This window comes from Bombina bombina, chromosome 1 (assembly GCF_027579735.1).
Source record: "Bombina bombina isolate aBomBom1 chromosome 1, aBomBom1.pri, whole genome shotgun sequence".
In the NCBI taxonomy this organism is placed as follows: Eukaryota; Metazoa; Chordata; class Amphibia; order Anura; family Bombinatoridae; genus Bombina; species Bombina bombina.
The window spans coordinates 181,876,555-181,892,675 of record NC_069499.1 but is presented as its reverse complement, the minus strand read 5'-3'; the positions used below and the strand labels follow the sequence as shown (position 1 = coordinate 181,892,675).

Below are 16,121 nucleotides of genomic sequence, written 5' to 3'. Positions count from 1 at the left end.
AGTTATGAACTGTCCTTCCTGAACTAAAGGATGCCTTCCTTCACTTTCCAATCCACAGGGACCACTTCCATTTCCTAAGGTTTTCGTTCCTGGATCAGCCATTCTAGTTCATTGCACTTCCATTTGGTCTAGCTACTGCTCCAAGAATCTGTGCAAAGGTTCTAGGGCTCTCCTGGCTGTCACCAGAACCCAGGGTATAGCAGTAGCTTCCTACTTGGACGACATTCTGGTTCAAGCACCATCCTTTCGTCTGGCGGAGGACCATTCTGCGTTTCTCCTCTCCCTTCTTCGATCACATGGATGGAAGATAAACTTAGAGAAGAGTTCTCTTATTCCAAGCACCAGGGTGGAATTCCTGGGAACTATAATAGACTCAATATCCATGCAGATATTTCTAACTGACCAGAGATGTTGCAAGCTAGCTTCGGAATGTCTTACCCTCCAGATCTCCTTAAGGTCATCTGTGGCTCAGTGTATTGAGGTAATTGGTTTCATGGTGTCCAGCATGTACATAATTCACTTTGCCAGGTTCCGTCTCAGACCATTACAGCTTTGCATGCCGAGACAGTGGAACAGCGATTATTCCGATCTTTCTCAACAGATTTCCCTGGACAGCCGGTCGAGAGAATCGCTCTCTTGGTGGCTCTGTCCAGATCTGTTCCGAGGGACATCCTTTCTATGACCATCCTGGGAGATTGTGACTACAGACGTGAGTCTCTCAGGATGGGGAGCTGTTTGGGGTGCCAAGAAGGCACAGGGCCTGTGGTCTCATTAGGAACGCTCCCTCCCGATCCACATTCTGGAACTTTGGGCAATCTACAATGCTCTGAACGCTTGGTCTCTTCTGTGTTCGCCCCGGTTTATCATATTCCAATCAGGCAATATAACCTCAGTGGCTTACATCAACTATCAGGGATGGGAACGAGAAACTTCATTGTAATGAGGGGAAGTATCTCGGATTGCTGTCAGCGATCCACATTCCAGGTATGGACAACTGGGAAGTGATTTTCTCAGCAGACAATCTTTTCATCAAGGGGAATGGTCTCTCCATCCCGAAGTGTTTGCAGAGATATGCTACAGGTGGGGGATGCCGTATATAGATCTCTTGGCATTGCGTCTCAATACCAAGCTACCCAGATATGGGTCGAGGTCTAGGGATCCTCAGGCGGAGCTAATAGATGCGTTAGCGGTGCCTTGGAGGTTCAGTTTAATCTACGTTTTTCCACCATTACCACTCCTTACTCGGGTAGTGGCCCTCACCAAGCAGGAGCAGGCGTCAGTAATACTTATTGCTCCATCATGGCCGTGAAGGACTTGGTTTGCGAATCTAGTGAGGATGTAATCATGGAAGTTACCTTATCACAGGGATCTGCTGGAACAGGGTCCTTTTTTGTTCATCAAGATCTAGATTCTCTGAGGCTGACTGCATGGAGATTAAACGCTTAGTCCTTGCCAAGAGAGGGTTTTCTGAGAGAATTGTTACTCTCATTCAAGCTCATGTGACAAGTAACCGGCTTATCTATCATAATGTGTGGACAACCTACTTATTTTGGTGTGAAGAGCGTGGATTTCCTTGGCATAAAGTTAAGGCTGCTAGGATTCTATTGTTTCTCCAGGATGGACTAGGGAAGGGTCTTTCGGCCAGTTCCCTGAGGGGACAGATTTCGGCCTTGTCCTACTGCACAAGAGGCTCTCTGAGCTTCCAGATGTTGTCTTTTGTTAAAGGGTTACTAAACCCAAAATCTTTCTTTCATGATTCAGATAGAGAATACAAATTTAAACAACATTACAATTGACTTCTATTATTTATTTTGCTTCATTTTTTAGATATCCTTAGTTGAAGAAAAGGCAATGTGCATGTGTGAGCCAATCACATGAGGCTTCTATGTGCAGCAACCAATCAGCATCTTCTGAGCATATCTAGATATGCTTTTCAGCAAACAATATCAAGAGAATAAAACAAATTAGATAATAGAAGTAAATTAGAAAGATGTTTAAAATTGCATTCTCTTTCTGATTCATGAAAGAAAAAATGTGGGTTTCATGTCCCTTTAAGGCTTTGATTAGGATCAGACCTGTATTCAGATCTTCAGCTTCCCCTTGGAGTCTGAATCTGGTTCTTAGTTTTGCGACGGGCTCCGTTCGAGCCTATGCATGAAATTGATATTAAGTTGTTGTCCTTGAAGGTTCTTTTTCTATTGCTGAAATTGCCGCCTTGCAATGTGAGCCCTTTATCTAATGTTCCATTCGGATAAGGCTGTCCTACGTACTAAGTTAGTCATTTCAGACTGCAACATCAATCAAGAGATTGTGGTCACTTTATTTCCTAATCCTCCTCCTTCGAAGGAACGTTTACTTCATAATTTGGATGTGGTTCGTGCCTTGAAGTTTTATCTTCAGGCTACTAAGGATTTTATACAAACTTCTTCCTTGTTTCTGGCATATTCTGGGAAGCGTAAGGGTCAGAAGGTCTCTTTGACTTCCTTATCTTTTTGGTTGAGAAATCTTATCCCCTTAGCGGGACATAGACCTCCTCAGAGAATTACGGCTCATTCTACTAGAGCAATGACTTCCTCTTGGGCCTTTAAGAACGAGGCCTCTATGGATCAGATTTGTAAGGCGGCTACCTGGTCCTTACACACTTTTTTTTTTTTTCTCTAAATTTTACAAGTTTGATGTTTTTGCTTCAGCTGAAGCAACCTTCGAGAGACAGGTTTTGTAAGGTCTGCCTCTATTTTTGTCCCTCCCATTATCATTCAGTGTCCTCCTAGAGCTTGGGTATAAGTTTCTCAACAGTAAGGAATGAAGCCATGGACTCTCCTCATATTAAGAAGGAAAATATAAATTATGGTTACCAGATAATTTCATTTCCTTCTGTATAAGGAGAGTCGACGGCCCCACAGTGGCGAGAACCAGTAATATAGCAGTAGCGCCATACTTAGACGACATCCTGGTTTAGGCACCATCCTGTCGGCTGGCAGAGGACCATTCAAATGCTCTTCTTCGATCTCATGGATGGAAGATAAAGTTAGAAAAGAGTTCTCTTGTTCCCAGTACCAAGGTGGAATTCCTGGGTACGATACTAGACTCAATATCCATGCGGATATCTTACAGCCCAGAGATGTTACAAAATAACTTCAAATTGTCTTGCCCTACAGACCTCCTTAAGGCCCTTTGTGACCCGGTGTATGGAGGTAATTGGGCTCATGGTATCCAGCATAGACATCATTCCATTTGCCAAATTCCATGTTAGACCTCTTTAGCTGTGCAGTAGAACAGCTATCTCTTTGATCTGTCGCAACAGATTTAGAGAGAATCGCCCTCTTGGTGGCTCTGTCCAGATCACCTGTCCCAAGGGACATCCTCCTTGAGACCATCCTGGGAGATTGTGACTACGGACGCAAGTCTATCAGGATGGTGAGCTGTTTGGGGTGCCAGGAAGGCACAGGGCCTGTGGACTCGAGAGGAATCTCTACTCCCGATCAACATTTTGGAACTTTGAGTGATCTTCAATGTTATGAAGGCTTGGCCTCTTCTTGGTTCGTCCCAATTTGTCAGATTCCAATCAGACAATATAACTTCGGTGGCTTACATCAACCATCAGGGGAAACGAGGAGCTCCCTAGCAATGAGGGAAGTAGCTCGGATTCTGGAAGGGGCGGAGGCCCACAACTGCTCGCTGGCTATTGCTTCGGCGCGCAGAGTCTCTTAGATGGCTGCCCTGCAATGTGAGCCTCCTTACCTAGTTTTCCATGCTGATAAGGCTGTTCTTCGTACAGGGTTAGGTTTTCTCCCTAAGGTTGTTTCTGATCGTAACATCAATCAGGAGATTGTTGTTCCTTCCTTGTGTCCTAATCCTCCTCTTTCGAAGGAACGGTTACTTCATAATTTGGATGTGGTTCGGGCTTTGAAGTTCTATCTTCAAGCTACGAAGGAATTTAGACAGACTTCTTCTTTGTTTGTTGTCTATTATGGGAAGCGTAGAGGGCACACTTTCTTATCTTTTTGGTTGAGGACTCTTATTCGCTTAGCATATGAGACAGCAGGACATAAGCCTCCTCAGAAGATTAGGGCCCATTCAACTAGAGCTGTGGCTTCTTCTTGGGCTTTTAAGAATGGAGCAGATTTGTAGGGCGGCTACCAGGTCCTCCTTTACATACCTTTTTCAAAATTTTAGTTTGACGTTTTTGCTTCGGCTGATGCAGCTTTTGAGAGAGAGAGGTTTTGCAGGCTGTGGTGCCCTCAGTATAGGGTCCGCCTCTTTTTACCCTCCCGTTTTCATTCCGTGTCCTCTAGAGCTTGTCAACACCCAGGAAAACTTTATCCCATACCTTAGATTCACAAAAAAAATGAGCCTGCACTGCATCCCATCTTCAATACCACTAACGTTATGTGTTTAATCTTTGAATGAACATATAGTTTTCAGCGGTAGATAGGGCCGCCAAACTCCCACCGTTATGTAGGAGGCTTCTTCTTAAAGTCTTCAACCAATCAGAATCAAATCCTAGGCTAGATTCTTTACCCGCGTTCACGGAGACACTTTCTATTTCTAATAGCGAGCGGACTAAAATTATAATGCGCATTAGAAATAGAACAGCATCCCTGTGAACGAGGATTGAATTTAAAAAAAAAGTGGACGGAGGAGGACGGTGAGGAGTTTGGCGGCCATATCTACCGCTGTAAACTGTATTGGCTTTCGATGATTAGACTTATAATGTTAGTGGTATTGAAGATGGGATGCGGTGCAGGCGCATCTTATTTTGTGGTTCTAAATTATCGGATAAAGTTTTCCTGGGTGTTGACTGTCCTTTTTTAAATAATTGATTTTTATCCACAATGCACTGATGTGTATGTGGGCAGGGTGGATTTGAATTAAGTTAAATCTTTTTAAACCACTGATAAGTAAGACCCGATTTTAAATCATGGTTTTCTACACAAAGGTTTTCATTTTTAGAATAACAACTTTTCAGATTATTTTTCCAGTTATCAGATAATTACTTAGTTATATACCATTAGAAATACATACATAATTATTAAAGTATTGGGAGTTGAACTATCCTCAATCATTCATATATCAGCTGTGCTTTATTAGGAGAAAAATAATCATCTCAATAATTTAAAGGGACACTGAACCCCAAATTTTTCATTTGTGATTCAGATAGAGCATGCAATTTTAAGCAACGTTCTAATGTACTCCTATTATCAAATTTTCTTCATTATCTTGCTATCTTTATTTGAAATGCAAGAATGTAAGTATAGATGCCGGCCCATTTTTGGTGAACAACCTGGGTTGTTCTTGTTGATTGGTGGATAAATTCATCTACCAATAAAAAAGTGCTGTCCACAGGTCTGAACCAAAAGACAACTTAGATGCCTTCTTTTTCAAATAAAGATAGCAAAGGGATGAAGAAAAATTGATTAAAGGAGTAAATTAGAAAGTTGCTTAAAATTGCATGCTCTATCTGAATCACAAAATAAACATTTTAGGGTTCAGTGTCCCTTTAAATAGTTTTATTTAAATATACTAAAATAAATACCTTTTTAATAAAGTAATAATTACATTTTTTAAATTAAAACTATAACATATATATATATATATATATATATATATATATATATATATATATATATATATATATATATATATATCTATATATATCTATATAAAAAAATTTAACTGCTTGACCCTCCCTTCTCACACTTAGGTCCTTTTGCAGATCTGTTCCACTCCAACCATTCTTTTATTCATTGAACTTCTTGAACCTTACTTAGTAAGGGGTTGATTCTGTGTACATAGAATTGCACGGAAACAATAGGAATGAAGGGACAGTCGAGTCAAAATGAAGCTTTCATGATTCAGATAGCACATGCAATTTTAAACAACTTTCCCTCATACTTCTATTATCAAACTTTGTTTTGTTTTTTTGTGTCCTTTGTTGAAAAGCATTACCTAGTTAAGTTCAGGAGCAGTGATGCAGTATTCGGAGTTAGCTGCTGATTGGTCGCTGCACATATATGCCTCTTGTCATTAGCTCACTCAATGTTTTCAGCTAGATCCCAGTAGTGCATTGCTGCTTCTTCAACAAAGGATACCAAGAGAATGAAGCAAATGTCATAATAGAAGAAAATCTGAAAGTTGTTTTAAAACTGTACACTATCTGAATCCTCAAAGAAAAATATTGGGTTTATACCCCTTTAAGGTCTATTTCTCAACTTTGTATGTTTATTTTATAACATTTTGCTTTGAAGAAGCATGTTATTTCTGCAAACACAAATTCACAGTTTTGAGAACTACAAAACCAAGAATGTGATATCTTCTATAAAGAAATGATGGCCAGTATAAACATAACAGAAACATATCTTCTAGAAAGAAATGATGGCCAATATAATCATACAGAAACCTCTGGGAGAGCATGACTTTGTGAATGGATTAATATAATTAATTTACCAACAAAAATTAAACATTACAGCCATGAATATACAGCCTCATGCTAAATAATATATGCAATCCTTTTTTCAAGGTGAATAACCTTTGGATTATAATGTATTTTAACTACAAAAGTAACCTAAAAGGACAGTCAACACCAGAATAATCCCTTTATTACCCATTCCCCAGTTTTGCAAAACCAACAGAATAATAATAATAATAATAATAATACACGTTTTACCTCTGTAATTACCTTGTATCTATGCCTCTGCAAACTGCCTCCTTATTTCAGTTCTTTTGACACTATATATCTATATGACAGACATGAGCTAACGCCCTCTAGTGGTGAAAAACTGTCAAAATGCATTTAGATTAGAGGCAGCCTTCAAGGTCTAAGAAATTAGCATATGAGTTTACCTAGGTTTAACTTTCAACTAAGAATATCAATAGAACAAAGCAAAATTGGTGATACAAGTAAATTGGAAAGTTGTTTAAAATTACATACCCTATTTGAATCAAAAGTTTATTTTGGACTTGACTGTCCCTTTTAGATAGATATTTAGATATTTTCTCAAATTTAATTTAAAAAAAGATTTTTTTAATTTTATATATATATATATATATATATATATATATATATATATATATATATATATATATATATAATTATAATATCCGCCCCTGTGCGTGGGTATGTGTGGCGCGGTTGCTTTTGAAACAAATTGTGGCCCCCGCCTGCACTTACTGGGACATACAAGACCCATAAGTGATATGCATAAGTATTGATTTCTTTCAACAATATTGTTAAATGGTCACTTAAATTTAGCAGTGTTTTTATCTGCCTCCCCCATTTTAAAAATCTAAAACATTAAATCGGACCTCAATTAAAGAACTTACTAAACATTTGCTGACAGCTGAAAATTGTGAATATCATTGTTATAGTTTATAATAAAAATAACTGGTTATTTACAAAACATGCATGTGAAGGGGAGAAGACTAGCTACAAAAATTCCTGACTTCAAATTTCACTAAGTTAAAGGGATAGTCTAGTCAAAATTAAACTTTCATGATTCAGATAGAGCATGCAATTTTAAGCAACTTTCTAATTTACTCCTATTAATTTTCTTCATAAATGGAAAGAGTCCACAGCTGCATTCATTACTTTTGGGAAATAAGAACCTGGCCACCAGGAGGAGGCAAAGACACCCCAGCCAAAGGCTTAAATACTCCTCCCACTTTCCTCATCCCCCAGTCATTCTTTGACTTTCATCCCAGGAGGTTTGCAGAGAAGTGTCGGAAGTTTTCGATAGTCTCTTATGGAGGGTAGTACTCTTCGGCATGGGACTGGAGTTTTAAGTAGTCCTGTCAGCCTCTCAGTGAGAGCATGGGTGAAAGTTAGTCTGGAGCTGTAGGGAGAGTCTTTCTGTGAAACCATCCCAACTCATATTAACAGCTCCACAAGCAATCAGCGTTGACAAGTTTTGCTGCCTGCTTTTTTCTCTCAAGTCCATGGCAAAAGCGACGCTACTATCTGTCACACTTGAAGGGCCGTGTTCCTATTCCACGGTGTAGATTCTGGTAAGATTGTTTCATTTTACTTTCATCATAGATGTATTGTAATTTCAACTGTTTATCCGAGAGAGGCTATAACTTTAACATAGGGTCTCAGTGAGGCTCCTTTTTGTATCTAGGAATCAAGGGTTAATATCTCCTGAGGGGGATTATTGAACAGGGGGGTTTATAATCATTTTTGTTATGTGATTCTGTCTGCTACTGTGTAGTGTTGCTTTGGCTCATGGCTATTTTGGAACATAACAGCCTATATCTAGTGACGTGGCCTTTTCAGTCGGGGGCTCTTTTGCGTGGACTGCACGGTTTACCTTGTGACTCCATTTCCGTTTTCCTGACCGCGTGGCGACAGAGAAATCTTCGCTGGTGTCTGGTTCTCTGGAGGCGGCAGTGTCCTAGTTGTGGAGGATTCTTGGAGACAGATATCTCTGATTCAGACTCTACTTCTTTCAAAGAATATGAATTGGCCTGTGTGATACATGCCCATCAGTTATTTACCGAATGCCCATTTAGAGTGCTCCGTTCCTCGGGGTTTGTGAATCGGGTGCCCACTGAGCCATCCGTCTCTGGGGATTCTATTTCTCATGAGACGAGTTCCCTACCATCGACTCTTACTACGCATGCAGGTAACCCAAATGCTACTTATCCTTTCTAGGGAGTGTGGCCTGTTCCCACCAGAGGTTACAACACGGTTCCCCATGGCCTTATCTTTGGCGCATCTACACCTCCCGGGAGTGTGCTTACAATATTGTACGTGTTTCGTTAACTGGGGCTCGTCAGGCGTGGGATCGTCTGGTCCAGGTAAGCCTTCCGGGGGAGCGACTGTCCCTGAGGCCTCGGGGTCAACTTTCGGGGCCGGTCTTTCCTTTTGTCCCAGCGGAGGTATGTTGCACCTTCGTGTCCTGCTTAGGCCTGCTTTTGGCGTTGCTAGAGGATCCCACTCTTACTGGGTCTGGGGATTCTCAGTCTCACTCATTAACTGGCTTGCATACATAGACATAAGGGAAATAAGTAATCTTTTTATAGTCTGTTATTTGTGTTTCCTTTTCCAGTTCTGAGCTTGGAAGTCTCGGACCCCTGTTGGGCGAGTCCTGCGTGTCTGTCCGTTCTTCCTGGGCGATAACCTATGGGTTGCCTTATCTTTATTTTCATCCGGTGAGGATGATTTTTATTTGGTCTAAAGCTCATGTTGTGGTGTGATATTTCCTTCTGCAACTTTCCTCTCTGGAATTGATACTCGCGATTTTGTGGTTGCACTTTTTACAAATGTCTGACTGTTCTTTATCCCTCCATCAGGGGAGACTCTATGTGGCCTTGACAGTGCTGGGGCCCCTGGTTTCAGGCTGGTCCTGACTGGGTACAAATCCTTCTCTTTGAGGCCTAGTTCAGACACGTGGCACCTTTTTTTATGTCCTGTGAGGGTGCCTAGTGATCACAATATGATTTGTGTGGTTTACAAGCTTCAACTAGCATTCTGAGAGGACTTGAGGGTCTGTGGTTGCTTAGGGGCATGGGGGATTGGTTCAGTCCTTTGAGAGTCCGTTGAGATCTGCAGCGACATGCTCAGTCGTTTCTGAATTTTTCGGGAACTAGAGTGTTCCTTCCCATTGTGGGTTGGAGGCTTGAAGGATTTAGGTCCTTGCGGTTTGGCCTTTCATGGTCTCTTGGAAGTGTCCTTTTAGGACTTGTTCCTTTTAGAGGTTCTCTTCCTTTGGGTCGAGAATTTCTGGACTTCGTGCGTTTTTTTCTGGCGGCTTTGGCCGCTTAATTAGGAAGTGAAGGCGTGAGGCTCTGTCTTCCTTTGAGAGTTGGGCGATAAGAGGTGTTGTCTTTTTCCAAGCTTTTGCTTAGGGGATGGTTTTTCTGCCTGGGTTTGGGATGCTTTGCATTCTTCTCCCTTGGGTATGGTCCTCTGGAACGTTAATCTGAAAGGATTATGGAGACTAGCCTTTCTTTCTACTCTCTTTCAGGTGACTCTGTTCTCATTTTCATTTCCCTTAATGCTGCCTTGGGGCCTTTGGGCTCTAGAGAGAGTGCGGTACTTTGTCGCGGTCTAATACCTTGCTGGGGGGGTGTTGACCTCTGGCTGTGGGTGTTATCTTTCCTTTGGGCTGGGAATTACGGGTGAGTCCTGTACCCGTTATCCGGATTTCCTGGTTCTCATCCCCTGTGAGATCTGATAGCTTCAGACGGGGTATTTCGTGTTCCCTGAGGGTGTCGTTTGTTCTAGGGCGATTCTGGGTCCCGGGTCTGGAGTTCTTGTCTTGGATCCTTCTTGGATGTCTGGAGACTTATGAGGATTGGTTCGGGACGACCGTTTTTTTTTTTTTTCAAGAACCCTATGTTGCGACATTGGGGCTAGCTCATTGTGCTTGTAAGCAGGTAGGCCAGAGTTCACATCCACCTTCGGGTACTGGTTATAAACTTTAAGGCCTGACTTGTCCTTCGGACAGAGTGTGCTCCTCTATGGGGAGTTTTTTCTCTGATGGGTCAACAGCGGAGTCTGGATGATTTTTTATTTGGTCTGCGTTTTGATCATACTATGGCTTCATGTTTTGTGGACATGTACGCTGTTATCTATGCCCTTCCCTTTGGAGGGGATAGTTTATCTTCCTTATTAGTTGGGGTTTCTTCTCTCTGGAGGGTCTTTGTCCTGCCCTGTGTGTAGGAGGTTGGATCAAGTGGCTTTTTTCTGTAAGGGGCAGCATCTGCTGCTCTGTGGGCACTGTTCCAACTGTTGGAAATTGATCTCTCTACAAAGAGACTGTCTAAGAGTTGTGACAGGTCTTCCTACGGATCTATTGCACTTTTCTCTGTTCCAGGTCATAGGGGGTTCTTCTTGGGAGTGCCTTATTTTGGAGGAGGGGATGGGTTGGCACCCGAGCTTTGTTGGGGTGGTTGAGTCCCTCCTTTTTCTTCCCATTCCCTGGGGGCTTGTGGTTGGGGATCTTTCTGTCCCCCTGTCTATCAGACATGTCTGTCGCTTGGGCTTGTCTGGTGTTGGAGCAGGATCTGAGATCTGTTGCTCTGCTATTTCGTCCTCGGAGCATCGAGGTACAGAAAGCCTTTTTGAGGTTTCTCCTTTGTCCACATTCAAGATTTGTTGGAAGGACTGGCGGCTCTTAGCCTGTGACGTTATCCGCTGGTTAGTGGATACTTGGTAATCTGAAGGATCCTATCTTCAGCTGCTTTCTACTTGTCCTGCAAGTATTTAAGTTTGAGTCATTTTTAGATGACTGCAGCATGCAGTGTTTTTGCTTCAGGTGTTGTTCGTCAGACCTATCTGAGCTTGCTGAATATTTCGTTATTCTGAGATACCTTTTTGGGACTTGGGGACTTTCGTCTTCAGTTGCTTTCTAGAGTGCACTGTGTTAAGGGGGAAGATCCTCTCTTATCCCGTGGCTTCTGTATTTCTGGGGTCTGGGCGTTGCCTCCCCTTGTTTCTATGAGACTGGTTGGGTCTCTGTTAGCCTGACCCGGTTTCTTGGGTTTTTGTTCTGTGTTTTTATTTAGGACTCGTTGTGCCCTTTTTTATTCTAATGCACTGTGACTACTCAGAACTTGCAACCCTCGGTTTGCTATAGTGCAATCTCCAGCGAGGTCTACTCAGTCTTTCCTCCTTTTGAGGTTGATAAAATGAGCAGCGCCTTGAGTCCCTTAAGGGGGATTAGCCATGCTTTACAAGTACAATCATGTTTTCTCCGAGCCTTTTCTTTTTTTGTGGAATAATATAATAGTTTGTTCCCTTTTTTTAGTAAAGGGTGTGTTGTTTGGAGACCGACTGCTGGAGACGGTGTCTCTTGGAGGCTGTTGGCTCCGTCGAGTCTAGTTCCTGTGGTCTCTAGCAAGGCTGTGGACTATCTGCGGGTCAGTGTCCTTGGGCCTTTTCCTTTTCAAAGTAGTTCCCGGCTTTGGACAAAGCGGGATGTTGTTGGGTAGGGGTTTTCAAGCCTGGTGCCCTCAGAATGGGCCGCCTCTTGTACCCTCCCATTTTTGCATTCAGTGTCCTCTATAGCTTGGGTATTGTTTTCCCAAAAGTAATGAATGCAGCCGTGGACTCTTTCCATTTATGAAGAAAAACTTAAATTATGCTTACCTGATAATTTTCTTCAGATGAAAAGTGTTCACAGCTCCCCACCCGTAATTTTTTTCTGTGGGGCGTGTCTTATTTTTATTCTTCTGGCACCTTTTCAACCTGGTATTTCTTCTTCTGTTCCTTGGCAGAATGACTGGGGGTAAAGGAAAGTGGGAGGAGTATTTAAGCCTTTGGCTGGATTGTCTTTGCCTCCTGGTGGTCAGGTTCTTATTTCCCAAAAGTAATGAATGCAGCTGTGGACTCTTTCCATCTGAAGAAAAGGAAATTATCAGGTAAGCATAATTTAAGTTTTTTTCTTCATTCTCTTGGTATCTTTATTTTAAAATGCTGGAAAGTAAGCTTAAGAGCTGGCCCATTTTTGTCTCAGCACCTGGGTAGCGCTTGCTGATTGTATGGCTACATTTATACACCAATCAGCAAGTGCTACCCAGATGCTAATCCAAAAATGGTCCGGTTTCTAAGCTTTACAGTCCAGCTTTTTAAAATGATGAAACCAAGAGAACGAAGAAAAATTGTTAATAGGAGTAAATCAGAAAGTTGCTTAGAATTGCATGCTCTATCTGAATCATGAAAGTTTAGTTTTGACTATACTACCCCTTTAAGATTACAAGTGTGTCCTCGTCTGTGTGTGTGTGTTAATTTGAATTGTTGCTTTTAAAATTACTTTTTTTTAAAAAAATAAGTGTTTAACCAGACTGATAAACTAGGTAGTAATATTCTACACTACTGCACAATCTCTGTTTAAAAGGTAATTTTTTTATGCTATATAAAACTAAATCATGTAACCTATACAAAAGTTTTTTTTTTTTGTTTTGTTTTTGTTTAGGAAGAAAGAACCTCTGGATCCAACGTTATTTCGATACAAGGTTGAGCCTATTAAAAAGGAGATGTATGAATCTGTCATTGTTAGATCATATCAAATAAGGTATGTTTTATACAAGTGTGAAGGGTACATCTGTAGTCTTTTTCAGTAGGTTTGGTAATTTTCTTTTATATAAAAAGTTAGGATTTTATAGGGCACTATAACATTTTCCTTCCTAAAGTAATATGTTCTGTTAAAGGATCAGTAAATACCAGTAGATTTGCATAATCAACAAAGGCTTGGTAAAAGGAGAATGCAAGAGCACTTAGTCTGAACTTCATATGAGTAGTAGTTTTTTCTGACAAATTCCATAGTTATGGCTATTTCCACTCCTCCTGTACCATGTGACAGCCATCCGCCAATCACAAGTGCATATACATATTTTCTGTGAATTCTTACACATGCTCAGTAGGAGCTGGTTACTCAAAAACTGTAAATAATCCATTTTTGCTAATGGATGTAAATTGGAAAGTTGTTTAAAATGTCATGCTCTATCTGAATCTTCAAAAGTTTAATTTTGACCTGAGTGTGCCTTTAAACATGGACTCATTTTACTGTGTGATAACATTATAATGTAAAGACCTAAACAATGGTCTTGCTATGTTATAACCATAGGTGACCCTTCATTTCACAGAGAGGAGCCTGTTCTTTCATATGAACTGTTCTATGCGGTGTATCCCATGGCAGGGGTGGTTACTGATTTATTTTAAATAGCTTTTAATAGTATAGTAAAATAACACAGGACAGAACACAAAGGAAAATGGGACATTGGGACATGAAAAAAGACAGACGGTCGTGTCAATCCAATGATACATCGAAAAAAGCATGGTCCTCAGAATTACCATGAGGCTTGGAGACCATAACAAATGTGTATATTCAAAGCAAGGGGTAAATAGCAATTTAAAGTGAGAAAAAAATGCAGAAAAATGCCATATATTTATACAATACCAACTGTTTTTAATTTTAATTAAACCAGAAATAAAAATCCAAGCAAAATAACATTTTCTCTCCTAAGATATGTAGAGTCCACTACGTCATTCCAATTACTAGTGGGAATATCACTCCTGGCCAGCAGGAGGAGGCAAAGAGCACCACAGCAAAGCTGTTAAGTGTCACTCCCCTACCCATAATCCCCAGTCATTCTCTTTGCATCTGTCAATGGAGGAGGTGAAGTTTAGTGTCTGAAGAATTCTAATTCCTTTTTTGGGTACTTTTCCATGAAAGCAAAGATTTGGGTTTAGCTGAGTCCACATCAATCTCTTCTGTAGAGTAGTGGTTGCTTTAAAGCAGTTAGGAAGTTGTAAGGTGGTCCTTACATTTTGCTGCCATTGTTATAGAAAGCCAGAGTTGGTGACTCTGTTCTTTCTTTTTTCTACAGGTCTCTGTGAGGAGTATGTGTCCTTTCACACGTTGTGTGCCGGACAGCTGGATTTGCATGTAAGTGCTTCTAGGTACTGGAGGCTTGCACTTTTTTTTTATTGGGACACACTTATCCTTTGTTAAGGCTTTAAACTTGGCAGGATGCAGGCACTTATGTGTGAGAGGCTTGAATCCTACAATAGATTTTTGTAGGTTTTAAATTACAATATGAACCACAACTGCAGAAGTAAATATTAAGTTTAAATAAATTTGGTAATCTAGTAGAAACCTTGCAATGGGAAATAAGAGTTTAATGGAAGGCAACTGTAGACATGTAATTATTTCACAATGAGCACAAGGTAGCTTCAATTTACTCTTAGGTTTAGAATGTAGCAATACTTAATGGTTAGGAAATTGTTACCCTAGCTTTGCACAACAAAGTATGCATATGTTCTTAACCTTATTTTATGCATAAATAAAAGACAGTAAATTAACCATTAATATTTGTAATGGTAATTACATATAGATTTGTTAGGACAAACTATAACCTTATTTGCAGTGAGGATATTCAGCACAAAATGTTAGGAAACTAGTTTTCATTGAATTAGAGCTGGCAACCTTATTTTTTATATCCTTAATCAACCGTATAAGTAACTTGAGAAAAACAGTGCCTTGTAAGTTTTGAGCACAGAAAGTACTTGCAAGCAATGATGAAATCCTTGTAATTCTCTCCTGCAACAATCCAAGAAGTCTTGAGTAAAGCTGTAGAGCTCTGTTTCAAATCAAACTCTGTTTGCAGCCATGATGATGTGATGTCACAGCAGTGGGAGGAGCTTAAAACTGAGTAGGCTTTACACACAATGAGGAAGAAAAAGTTGTAGCTTTATAACCTGAACAATTCCTGTGAAAATGATCAGATTAAGCACAAGGTTAGTACAATTTAGAATCTTCAGTAAGGCTTGAAACTCCTCTGAGTAATTAGAATTACCAAGCAATGATGGAAAGAAGTGCTGGTAATTTATACAGGTTCCTAATGTTAAACTTTGCCTTAAAGGTATTGCATATGCAGTGTAGATTAACCTTGTTTTAAAGGTATACCATGCTATATGGTGGAATAAAGTGAAATCATGATAGAAACATGACATTATGTGACAGATTTAGGGGTTAATAGCTTTCATTGTGTGGGGAGGATTAACCTATTTCATTTATATATTATGTGGCTCATTTTGATCTTTAGTGTCAACGACTGTACTTTCAGTTTATTTTTAGGCACTTTCAAGTTTACAGAGAGAACAATTTTCACTAAGATCATAAAGTTATACGGTTTTATCTAGATTTATGCTTCTGGTAATTGCGGGCTCTGTCAGTTATATTGAGGAACGCGCGCTTTTGTGTGTGGCGCAGTTTTTCTTTGGCCGATCATGTGACTTGCTGCGCTTCCGTTCATACACTGTGAGCGGAGCAGCGGTTTGTGTATCAGCCGTTTCCAGAGTGCTCTCAAATTTTTCTGTTCCAGTTTAATATAGTTTTCCTCAGAGGGGTTAGGTAGGAGCACCTCAGTCTATCAGAGGTGTGGAGGTGGTCTTTTAACAGTTTAGCAAAAAAACTGAAGTTTGATTCTCTGGGGGAAAATTATTCTTAAATGTTTTTTTCTTAAAGTGTCAGTTTTCATTCTTGTGTCATTCCAACTATTTTTGGGGGACCATGTCTTCTATATATTTGGTGCAGGAGTCTGCTCTTAAGAATAAATGTTTTATATGTCTAGAGTCCCAAATTGTTATCCCTATGCAATTTTGTTCCTCATGTTTA

At 40.5% G+C, this 16,121-nt stretch overlaps 1 protein-coding gene across 4 annotated transcripts in view; it reads left to right on the top strand.

The window, feature by feature from the left end:
- Positions 1–16,121, top strand: part of BAZ1A (bromodomain adjacent to zinc finger domain 1A) — a 762,668-nt gene that overhangs the window by 23,191 nt on the left and 723,356 nt on the right. For all 4 annotated transcript variants that reach the window (XM_053697759.1, XM_053697757.1, XM_053697758.1 and 1 more), the window contains exon 5: positions 12,918–13,016. In XM_053697759.1, the coding sequence (XP_053553734.1) occupies positions 12,918–13,016 (99 nt within the window). The remainder of the gene's footprint in view (positions 1–12,917; positions 13,017–16,121) is intronic.